Source organism: Drepanopeziza brunnea, assembly GCF_022702325.1.
Source record: "Drepanopeziza brunnea f. sp. 'multigermtubi' strain 214-2 chromosome Unknown ctg8, whole genome shotgun sequence".
In the NCBI taxonomy this organism is placed as follows: Eukaryota; Fungi; Ascomycota; class Leotiomycetes; order Helotiales; family Drepanopezizaceae; genus Drepanopeziza; species Drepanopeziza brunnea.
The window spans coordinates 809,927-821,691 of NW_027094071.1; the positions used below are offsets into that span (position 1 = coordinate 809,927).

Genomic DNA, 11,765 nt, shown 5'->3' on the forward strand with positions numbered 1-11,765 from the left:
CATTCGCGAGCGCGGTAGAACTTTTGAGGAAAGTGTAAAAGACTCAAAGATTTCTTCGAGTGAATCTTGAAGGCCATGTAAGAAAATGTAGGGACAAGCTGAAAGAAGTTGCGAGGACGAGGGAACCGGGTAATTTCGGAAAACTTTTGGAGAGAACCGTGTGATCCCGAGACTCATGAGCGGCGTTGACTCTGAGTCTGAGAACTTGTGCCATAAGGCTTCTTTACTGCTCATCAAGAATTATTCTGCGGTAGAATCGCTCTACCAACAGATACCTATCCTCGTCGATTGGGCTCAGGTTTTGCGAGCGAAGTCCTGCCAGGGCAGCCATCAATCTCAGTGCATTAGCGTAGCGTCGACCGCTCCCGCTCGGCATGTTGAATTGTTGTTGGCGAACCGGTTGGTGGTATCTCTGGGACGGGTGTCCATGTTGATAGACCTGGAGTATGTATCCACTCTGTGACATCTTTGATGGCTCGACGTGGATGTTTGGCTTCTGGTACGTGGAGATGCTTGGACCTTGGCGTACATCCTCCTGCTTGACCGTTAGTGAAGGCACGAATTGGGTACGGATACCGGCGAGAACAGCTTACTTGTAGACTCAAAACAACGCTCTCAGCCTCTGCGACTGATGCCCATGTACCCTTGAATCCAAGCTCAACAACGGGGTTGTGCTCGAGATGGTTTGGTCCGGTCTCCGGAAAGACAATTCGGCAACCAGTTGTATCTTGAATCGTCTTGATCGAGTCCTGAAGGTGGAGACCGAGTTGATGGAAACGCTCCGCGCTGAAAGTCAGAGCTGAAAATAGCGTGTTGCCGTTGTCCTCTGCACCGATAGAGTACAGACTCACGCATTCAATTTCAGGCAGGCACTCTGGAACAGCGTGCAGAACAAGCGAGTGGTGGTCCGAGATGTCTCTCAAGATATTTGTCTCGGCTTCGTCTCTACCCGGGACTTTTGCTGGACGACAGGTGGTTGAGTAGTCAATACCTCCATGGCGTAGACGGGCAAGGTTGGAGTCGATGATGAGGAATATCTTGGCCAGCCGAATTCCTGGAAAGAAAATGGTTTGAATTCCGGGAACGAAAACAAATCCGCCCAAGAGAGTGATCATAGTGAGTTTGTTGTAGACCGCAACCCGAGTGGAGAGGGTAGACAGAGCGAAATGAAGGGGGTCATCAAGATCCCAGGTGCAGCACTGGTGGAAGCTTTCCGTGTTTGAAACAGCGATTTGGCGAATATCCAAGCCTCGGAAGCCCACTACTGCGCAGAACTGCTTGAGAGTCGTGAGGCAGGAACCTGACCGAAACAGTATAATGTCTGCAGCTGGGTTGAACAAGACAGCTCTCTCTTGCTCGAAGGGATGTTGAAAGTCAAGCTCAGTGTATTTGTAGTATTTCGCAGCTTCGAAAGCCGATTCCGTACAGGCATTCCAAATTGGCGGTGCTCTACGAGAGCTAGGTGACACGGCGTAGAAAGCATCAAAATGTCTTGAGTGGGGATGCGTCGGAAGTCGTTGATGTTCAATTTCCAAGAACCGAGGGTGGTTTGCGGCCATGGCCCAGATCATGGCCCGAATCTCGGCAGGGAGGAATGGAAAGAATAGGAACTGGGTTGCTACACCAAGGCTTGCCAAAAGTCAGCGACGGAAAACTTCAATGGAAACACTTCTGTACATACCTGTTGGCCTTTCCGAAGTTCGTACACCAATTGAGGGTACTTTGCTAAGCAAAAGAAAAAAAAAGTTAGCAGACACGGAGTAAACCTAGCGTTGACCAGGAAATATTCGATCTTACCAGGCTGGGACCCAGACTGTTCAAGGCTTGAACAGTCAGCTCCGCATCTCCACGCTCAATTCCTTTCGGAAAACGAGGCAGCCAATAGTATTCGGTGCACAGCAGATGTAGAGGTTCTTGAGCTAAATCGGTCTTGCCAAATCATTATCTTCGTAAATCGAGTCTCGGGTTGGGAGGTACTTACAATTAAAATACCCTTGGCAGCGTTGCAAGCACTAGTTACCGGCTATAATTACTGTTAGCACATTGTGAGATGGCAGCATGACGGAGTCGATCTTGATCGCTGGTACTCCAATCCACACGGACTTACAAAGTATCTTGGGTTGTAACCAAGACTTGCGAAAAAAGCCTAGAAGGCCGTTAGATCTTTGACACGTCTGGGAACCTCGCCCTGAACAAAACAAGTTATCAAGAAGACGGAGTACTGTACCAGGTCGGTCTGAAGCTTCGTAGACACTATATCATCGTACTCCTGCTTACTCAAATGACTAGGCAGATGGCATGGGTGTCTCCAAGAAAAACCCGGCCCCGTAATGCTGGGGTCCCGGTGGCAGTACGCGTAAAGCTCGCCATTGCTGATCCCAAGTATGGATTTGCAGAGAACACCGCCTGGATCTTTATGATATCCGATATCGATTGCTGTGAGAGTAACCGGCAGTTGCCGACCTGCGTACGAGGCATTCATAGCTTGATGCGGAAAGCGGAAAGATGCTGGCAATGGAGAAAGTAAAAAGAGTTTCTGCTAAGTCAGCCTTTAAACAGATGCTGTTGTTTATCAAGAGAGCTGCCGAGGCAGAGTAAACATAGTTCTCGACTATGTATCGTGTGTGTTGAGTTGGTGGGTGGGTGGAGAAAAGAATACGCTTGTAGTGGAATTAGACGGGGTATATGTACCTGCAAATCTCAAGGTCTGACTTGATACGAGGTTCAATGGTGAATATCTTTAGACTAATAACTTAGTTGTATATTCATTTCTAAATATTGTGCCGGAAGATATCGGTGACACTATTCAATTGATTGGCGGATTTAGCTAAGTGAATCTTCAAGATACTCCGTTTACTTTCTTAGCATGGCTGTAAAATTTACTGCTTGTAGTTCGTAGTTCGGACTACTTTGGGTTTTGTTTTAAAGTTTGCGTTCACTTGTAGAACCTATCAAACCCCGCTAAAAATCGTATGGTGAAGCCATTCCTTCTCTCGCTGAAGCTATTTGGTCCGAAAAATAATTTAGATGTATTACTCACGGAAAGTTTGAAGTTTCAAGCCATGTCTCTAGTAACTTTAGATGCTTCGCTGTAAGTGCTTAAAATTAAGGTATTACGATCCTCCTCTACTGCATTAGTATACGTAAAAGTCTGCATGCATTCTTTTATGACATTAATCAAGCCTTGATAGATTCACTTTAACCTTCTCGCCGAATTTATACGTAGAGCTTGGTTGGAAGAAAAGTTTAATGTTCCAAGCTTTGTTTATATATTCAAGAGTAAATTATTAGCCGAGCCGGCTCGATGAATAGATGACCTTCAGATTCACGCTTATCGTATAAAATACTTGATAGATAGCAAGCGGCAGCTGCACCATTCGCCTTACATATAGCCGAGATATCACATAGTTATCTCGGTTAAAAAGGTCGCGGCATCCTTTCGTCCGCCAGCGCCTTTATAGCAACCTTTATTTCTACTGTTTTGATCGTTAGACCCCTGAGCTAGCTTTACCGACCACGTGACTGCGCCTGGACATTCCAGCAGCAAATTTGGCATTACTGAAGTCCAACGCCATGAAGCCAACGCCATGAAGCCTAGCAAAGAACTGTTCTGGCTCGTCTTAAATCTGACACCACTCTTTGTCTCCAAATGTGCTATGCATCGATTAAGCATTCCCAGTTCTTTTTCGGTGTACTGTTGTGAACTGCCAACCATTGCAATGGTTGGCAATTGCCAACTGTTTATATAGTATCAACCTTGAGGTAAATGAAGGCAACTAATCAAAAGGAGTAGCACGGGCAACAAGTTCTACTGCGGCTGGCAATCTCGGCGTCATTTCCCGATCTGCCTGCAGTAAAAAATAGTAGCTACGACCTGGGCACTGAGCTACGCTACCTGGTGGATGTATATTCTCGCTCTCCAGCATCTTTTTGCTACGGAGATTATGACCATTACAGCACAATCTAGGTTTCTCTCACCACAGAGACTGGCCCGAGGAACAGTATTCAGCGATTCGGGGATTCAGGAGCTACAAAAATGTTAGTTGGCCAGATACGCCATTTCCATGCTAAAGCAGTCCTACATGACGAGCTCTGCAAGATCGAGTCGTAGCTTCCAATTTTTCTTTTGGCTACCTAGTCCAAAGGTGAGCCTGACCTGCGAGTCTATCCGACCATGGTGCAAGATTCCATACCGTCCCTATTTTGTTGTTTTCACATTATCGCGAGTCGAAAGCCACATGGGGTACACAGACATCTGCTCTACGCTGTCAAGCGAAATGGAAATAATCTGCCTGTCAACTTCAGCTTTCAACGGAGTTCAGTTCGCTTCTCTTTTCTTTCAGATTCAAGCCAAATTCTATTACACTTGTGGCTTATTCCCTACTCAGCTCGTTCTACGCACCCAACCTTGTCCGTTACCCAGCTGTTAACTACAAAGGAAAGCTCCAACAGTCTTCCCCATTGGCGTAGATGCTACCGGCGAGAACACCGGCGCAACACGAGATATCAAAATATCCACAGCCTGAGAGGCAATGGGTAATTTTAGCAAAGGTGGTGGAATTTTTTTCATCCGCCAAGAGATTATGATTAGGCAGTAAGTATCGTATTGCTACTTTGATCTCATAAGGCCCAACGGAAAAATTGTTTTCCGCCCCCGCGCACTGCATACTAGTCATAGGATCAAAAGACGATAGGTGCTCTTCCAGACTGGGAAAGCAATCGTGGTCTCGTTGATGAATACAGAAGAAGGGGTGCAGCCTTGTCTTGACCGCTGCCAACCGTGGCTACCCGCTGCGAAAAGGTGGCAGTCCGTGTCGTTTCTTGATCATATCTGCAGCCTGATGACCAAATCAGCAAATGTTCACAGGGAACGTATGCCGCATCTCACCTTTTCTGCAGCGGCGTATAGTGTTGCCGACGGTGCACTGGCGGGTGTGATGGGGAAGAAGCTGGCATCTGCCACACTCAATCCCTTGACACCATACACTCTCAGCTGATCATCAACAACGCCACCTAGCTCACGCTTCATCATGGGTAACGTGCAGCACTCGTGTGCATTCGACGGGTTGATCCGAGCTCGGAAAGCAGCCTTCAACTCGTCTTCATTCGTCGTGTTCCCTCCTGCGGTTATTTCGGTTGGCCCAAGTACCTGCATTGGTGATTGGTGCATGATCTCGCGATTCTTGAGGTATAGGGCAAGAACAAAGTCGAGATCTGTAGGATCATTCGCTGCGCCGAAGTCGATCAAGGGGTTGTCGAGGATGCTCGTTGTGGCGATTTTGATCGAGCCTCGACTTAGAGGCTTGATCATGTAGATTGTTGTTTCGGGACCTGTGTTCCAGCTGATACTGCCTACTGAAGTTCTCGAGGATGCGTACTGCTTGAACAATATCTCGCGTTGGACTGCGTAGCCTTTGACGACCGATGGATGGGTGTTTGGCGCCAGTAGGGAGGCCGGGCGCAGAGACTTGGCTTTGTCAATAATTGACTGCCATTTCGAAGTGGCGTTCTGGAGTGGTAGGAGGACTATGTTGTTCCCTGTATTTCGAATGAGTGTGTATGCGCCTTGACGAGATGTATCGTACAGAGCCCTCTGTTCTGCATCGTAAGTGGCATTTGTGTTCAGCGTGCCGGCGTTGGGCTTGATATTGGAAGTAACTATTGTGTTCAGCGCCGATTCTTAGTTGGAAAATCCCCAATCTTGGACACCCAAACTCGAAACAGATGCTCACAATTATAGTCAACTTTAAGATCCATATGATCTTGGAAGTTTTGCCCAACACCAGGCAGGTCCACTACGACATCGATTCCGAGACCTTTCAGCAGCGCCTCGGACCCAACACCAGAAAGCTGGAGAATCTGTGGCGAGTGTACAGCTCCAGCAGCCATGATGACTTCTTTGGTGGCCCTGGCAGTGTTGATCTCTCCTGTACTGGGCGAAAGATATTCAACGCCAATAGCTGTCTTGTTCCGGAAAACCACCCTGTTCACAGCATGATCTGTGAGCAAATGATAATTTGGACGCGACTTCACTCGATCATAGTGCGCAATCTTGGCGTAAGATCTTGTCTCCGAGACAGGATTGAGAGCTCTTAAGAGCCAAAAAAGTCCAGTAGCATCCCCAGAACTAGGATCCATGCGTGGGGTTATTCCAATAGAGGTTGCGGCATTCCAAAAGTTTGCTGGAAGAGGTCAGAGAATTCGTTACCAAGATTTGGGGGGAGCGTCTTCTGGTACCACTAGACTCGTAGTCATACGGCGAATAGCTCGCTTGAATAGGCCCGTCAAAACCATGGACGGAGTCAATCCAGGTTATATTTCGGCTCTTGGCAAACGATTGCTCTGGTCTCCCGAAAGCCTCGCTCTATGAATTGTCAATTTTAATCGTCTCGAAGCGCTGCATTAAAAGTCACCCACTTTCTTGAAATAGGGAAGTAAATCTTCCCAGCCCCATCCTGGATTGCCTAGGGCTTCCCAAGAATCGTAGTCCAGGGCTGGGCATCTTAAGAAAAACATGGCATTGATGGTAGATCCCCCTCCAACAACTCGTCCCATGGGAACAAAGTATGTTCCATTATTTAGACCCCTCTGTACTCCGAAAAGTCAGTTCGACAGCTTTCCCCCTACTTGGGGTGTTTAGAAGTCTCCAAAGCGCGTCGAATATCAAGGCTCACTTACCTGAGGAGTACTGAAGATGCTGGGCCAAAAGTACGGTACTGGAAAATATGACCCCGGAACCAAAACAGTATCTTCACCTTGATCGAACGAGCCGTATTCGATAACCAATACTGAGGCTACATCATGTTAGGACCCGGCCTGCGAAGAATATGCAGGTTGAAATCTTGATCTTACTATCGGGGTCCTCGGTGAGACGATCAGCGACTGTAAGCCCACCAATACCAGCCCCAACGATGATAAAGTCGTATGTTGTGTTCGAGGCTATGGCCGGGTTGACCACACGAGCAAGCTTGCCAAGTGGGCTCGCATATACACAATACGCAAGCCCTACAAGGGCCTCAGTTCGGTGAATGAGCTTCATGGCGGCGAAAGGAACCATAGGCTGCTGTTGGAAATTCTCTCGGTAGAGCTCGAGTTTATAAACAGCACATCCATCCAATGTAACCATGGTAAGCACTACGCAACCGAGACGCAGCCCCATGTTGCCAAGAACAATACAACCTGAATGTGAGAGCGTGAACATCTGTTCCTGGATTTGAGAGCCATCGAATGTCGTTGATGTCCCCCGCAGATGAAAGATGAGATAGCAGGTCGGGCCAACCGCTTCGTGCATACCATGCTTGCAATGATAGACCACTCATCGTACACTCATTCAGTACAGTCCAAGCAGGTAGGCATGGAGACACACATACGGAAGTTACAAGCAAAACAGGCTAAACAAGGTACAGGAATACAGGCCTTTGGGATCTCTACTGATCAAGCCGGAATGCAGATGTGAAGCAGGGAAGCAGTATTGCCACCATGGTACGACGCTGGCTCCAAGCGAGCACTGCGGAAGACTGGAAGGAAGGATAGGCCGAAAAGTACGAAGCAATTTAATAATCAATGAAAGGAGACCTCGGATCTACCCAGAGAATCAATGCCAAATTCCTCGATCCTCATGGATGACCGGACTTTCAGTCGAAGGAGATTCGGAAACGATCTATTGGACCACGACGTTTAATGGCAGCGAGACGATATTGAATATTGCTGCAAAAAAATATTCATAGCATGGTGAAGAGAGGGAAATCATGAAGATGGTGTTGCAATGAGGTTGTGATGGGGGTGAGCTCGGCGCATTCGTTCTGCTCAAACGCGTCGACGCAGCTTGTCCGGCTTTCATTTCATCACTCCACAACCAATCTAAAGGGACGACTTCACAGTCGTACAATGTTGGTACACAATCAAGCTCCACATCCTCCTGGATATATGCGGATGAGCCGATCAGCCTCCGTCTCTTTGGCTCGAGCCCGCGTTCCGAGTAAAAAATTTAACTGAGAAGCTTCGACCGGCTATCGCAAGTGCGTGGGAACCTTTTTTTTTTTTTGTCCTTGGAAGCCTCGACAGATGGAAAACACAACCGATCATGAGTATAAGGAGAACCCAGCGATTAGTGACCACAGCCCATACCAAGTGGACCCAACGAGGAAGATCTTCTTGTGCCCATACATGTCGTCGAGTCGCGCTGTCAACGATGTCAGATTTGGTCTTTGACCTTCAGGACAAGAAATTACCGTTTTTAATGGTGCTGTATACTAACTATCAACTGACAGTATTCCGTGGGCACGAACGGAATGTACCGAGTCCGTGTTTAAGACCTGTCAAGGCCAGGATCTGTGCCATGCAAATAGTAAAAATGCAGGCTCCTTCGTGCAAGATTGACATCTGGCCTCGCGATTGAGAAAGCTCAATAGCAAGGCCCTGTCCCGGCCCACGATTAGTATCTCCGTCTATTTTGTCGCCGTGGAGCGTGAATTGGTCCTCGAGGGAAGCCACAGCCATGCTCGTAGACTCATCAGGGACGAAGGGGCAAGAAAATCCAAGTGAGGACCTCGACACGGGCGTTCTGGCCCCAGAAAGGACGTGAGGTTCGCTTTCAGCATGTTGGGTGAGGGGTTTGCAATGTACATATCACCAATGGAATTGACCATTCCATTTCGTCACTGCCGCCGGCCGGCTCCTTTCCGAGAGACGTAAGATGACTACCTGGGATCTCCGTACATAAATCAGACGTCCATCTGCGACTGGGACAGCTGGTGGCAGCTGCAAGGCCGAAGCTTACGGAGTGCGGTAAAAACTTGAAAATCATAGTGCGATGCTACTGCACACCGACTCAACTCCGTTACGTGACACCTGACCTCGATCGACCGAGCGGCGAGCTCTTTTCAGAGCTAAATGGCGGCTGCTTCTTCGGCCTCATTCAGTGGAGTGCGGCTTTCGTCAGATGTAAAGATTCTTCAGCTCTATCCATTAGCCTTCATATATCTGTCCTCTGTTTTCCACTAATATATTAAACTATTACTATTATGATTATGATTATGACTACAGCACAAGTTTACCAAATCTCGTCATCCGCTTCTTTCCTCTTGAGACATTAATTATCCCCTATTGGCAGTCACCCCTCCCGTTGGCTGGTCTGTAGTTCTATACCGTTTCTCTCTTTCTGGTGCTTCTTAGTATTTGAGCAATAGTAGTAATGCCCTATTCTTATCCACCTGTTCATCTGCTGTAATGTAATCAGGAGTTTGCTGCCAAGCAACATCGGTGAAATGAAGTATGGTCGCACTTGTGCCGTGCCTCAATCAGGTATAGCAGGTACTGTACGCATGGAGGAAGTCCAGATCGTTGGAGAAACAGAGTGTATTACCACGCGTCCCGAGCGAATCGAACTTAGGGAAGCCTATTGGTGAATCGATGTTTTCATATACAAACAGCTACATGTCTTCAAACCCGACGATAGCGATAGATTGAGCGCAGATCTAGTGCTGTAGGTATTTTTTGCTCTCTCTTACGCAAGATATGTTTATGGAAGTAGCATTTTATGTAGCTCTGCTCGGATAGACAGAAAAGATTTTATTAATTCTGGGGAATTGACATTTGATGCTGTTGGCCCGCTTCAGGACTTCCTCGTAAATGCTAGAGCGAAGTTGATATTCAATTTATTTATCAACAACGTCTTTGATATAGACGTTTAACGAACCCGCTAGTCACTATCTTGAATAAAATCTGCAGAGAAAGGTGGAAGATGTAGGTTCTAGAATAGAGAGTAGGAAGTGTGTGCAGAAGAGACGTATATTGGAGAAAGATGAGGGGGATAGAAAGGTATTGTTTGAGAAGAAGGGAGCGAAAAAGCTCAGTCAATTACACTTAGCTCGACCTGCGCTAGTCTGTATCGCGCCTTCCATTAGTTGGGGTGCTAGACTACTTCCTTATTGAAAGGTGACACTAACAACAACGGTCAAACGCCGTCTATTTCCAACAACCTTCGGGTCATTGATCTTCCCACAAATTATCATCCTCCCACCTCAATATTCAAAAACCAGAATACCTTTCGACTCGACAGCAAACAGTCAAGATGCCAGGGTTGACATCTCTCCCCCCTGAGCTACGAAACAATATCTACGACCTCCTCCTCCACGTTGACCATCCGATCTCGATTGTATCTTCTCGCAAGGCGCGCAAGGCGCCAGAAACCCCCGCATCACAGATGATGGACGAATTTTTCCATCGGATGCCGGTCCAGCGGCCAGAGAAGCATTTCGCGAGTCTGATTCGCGTTTCCAAGCAGATTGGGGACGAGGCGCGCACGACCTTCTATGGCCAGAACAAGTTCGTCCTGGGTAATGGCCCCTGGGGCAGCACGTATGAGCCGAACATGCATGTAAGTCTCTGCTTGAGGTGGTCGGCACGAGCTTGGTGCACTCACTTGCGATTCCTATTTTTGGTTATTTTGGTTATTTTGATTGGCGCGTTTTCCATTTCTGGAGATCTAAAGTGTAGGATGACGATGGCTGATTTGTTTGTTCTTCAACGTGTAACAGGGTCTCAAGACTTTCCTCTCTCGAGTCCCGCACCACGCTGTCGCTCAGATCAAGCAGTTGGAGCTCGCCATCTACTTTACGCGTAACGACGTCACCCATGCTTCCCACCAGAGAATGTTCCCCAACGACGTATCGGAGTTCGAGCGTCTGTGCAAGACGATCCTGAAACACTTCACCGGCGTTACAAAGATCGTCGTGGTGGAGCGGAGTGTGGTTAGAGGGTACGGCGAGGCGGGAGTGAAGAATGGCCCGGCGAAAGCGATGATCATGCTGCTGCGTGATTTGAAAAAACTCGAGGAAATCGTCTTCGTGCGCGATGAACACTGCTGGATGGATTTGGATCGGGTGAGCTGATACAGAATCTTGGAATTTATCTTTGAGTCTAACTAACTAACCATGTGATTAGCTGGCCCGCGCTTTAAGCAACAAGTCTCCGGTTGGATTCAAGGCACTGGTCGGCAAGATATTGGAGATTCAGGACGCCCAAGGAAAAGACGGCGAAGAGGAGAAGCGGATTATTTGGAGATCTGCAGAGACAACGCCCACGAATCAGTCTCAGTGGAGTTTGTAGGCAACTTGGGTAGGAGAAATATCGAGAATATTCGCAATTTCAATGCTGCATCAAGGTCTATTGTCTAATTCTGAATAGAGCGCAACAGAGAGGCAGCTTCGTCAGCTAAAGCAAATAAAAAATCGAGATATCTGGATCCTAGATTCAGCTACTTCGTCCTTGTCTTCCACTACCTACGTAGAGTAGATTTCCTTTTGTCCTGGTAGTTTCCAGCTTTGAGAAGTCCTGCTTTAAGTCCGCATTGGTCGCCTTCCTCTCAAGAGTCAAGAATCTAAAGATAAGTTCCGATGACGTCGTTAGTCTTCAATCTGAAGCTCCTATCGATCAAAACAAAACGAGCAGCCGAAGCCTGATTCGAACTGGCTATACGGACGATCCAATTCTCCAACCAAGGTTTAGAGAATTAAGCGATGTACTAACGTGTAAGCAGAAAGGCATTGAACTTATATAGCTCTTATTTAAAAAATGGCCAGAGATGAAATGGAATGTTGTTGAAAGAAAGGTTGTTTTTCTCGCTTGGGTGGGCTTCGGGCTAAGGAAGTTAGTTGTTGGAGTTGTGGGGAAGTACTTATTTTAATTTAAGTAAGGACAAACAAAACAAAATAAGGCTGCCATCAGCAAGCCCCAAACTCGACCCACATTCCCTCTCTGCTATC

At 47.5% G+C, this 11,765-nt stretch overlaps 4 protein-coding genes across 4 annotated transcripts; 1 reads left to right on the forward strand and 3 right to left on the reverse strand.

Annotated features, from left to right (window-relative positions):
- Positions 1-223: 223 nt before the first annotated feature.
- L3040_005173 (uncharacterized protein) lies at positions 224-2,482 on the reverse strand (the record flags this gene model as incomplete). Its single annotated transcript, XM_066157257.1, has 7 exons — positions 224-535; positions 594-1,629; positions 1,682-1,725; positions 1,798-1,929; positions 1,982-2,023; positions 2,108-2,146; positions 2,228-2,482. 7 exons carry the CDS (start codon positions 2,480-2,482, stop codon positions 224-226), a joined length of 1,860 nt encoding a protein of 619 aa, XP_066011572.1.
- Positions 2,483-4,784: 2,302 nt separating this feature from the next.
- On the reverse strand, positions 4,785-7,201 carry L3040_005174 (uncharacterized protein; the record flags this gene model as incomplete). Its single annotated transcript, XM_007296977.2, has 7 exons — positions 4,785-4,838; positions 4,889-5,658; positions 5,733-6,182; positions 6,238-6,364; positions 6,418-6,588; positions 6,679-6,794; positions 6,853-7,201. 7 exons carry the CDS (start codon positions 7,199-7,201, stop codon positions 4,785-4,787), a joined length of 2,037 nt encoding a protein of 678 aa, XP_007297039.2.
- Positions 7,202-8,081: 880 nt separating this feature from the next.
- On the reverse strand, positions 8,082-8,499 carry L3040_005175 (uncharacterized protein; the record flags this gene model as incomplete). The annotated part of the gene is made up of 3 exons (XM_066157258.1): positions 8,082-8,182; positions 8,232-8,252; positions 8,298-8,499. 3 exons carry the CDS (start codon positions 8,497-8,499, stop codon positions 8,082-8,084), a joined length of 324 nt encoding a protein of 107 aa, XP_066011573.1.
- Positions 8,500-10,072: 1,573 nt separating this feature from the next.
- L3040_005176 (uncharacterized protein) lies at positions 10,073-11,109 on the forward strand (the record flags this gene model as incomplete). Its single annotated transcript, XM_007296978.2, has 3 exons — positions 10,073-10,378; positions 10,539-10,883; positions 10,945-11,109. 3 exons carry the CDS (start codon positions 10,073-10,075, stop codon positions 11,107-11,109), a joined length of 816 nt encoding a protein of 271 aa, XP_007297040.2.
- Positions 11,110-11,765: the final 656 nt, after the last annotated feature.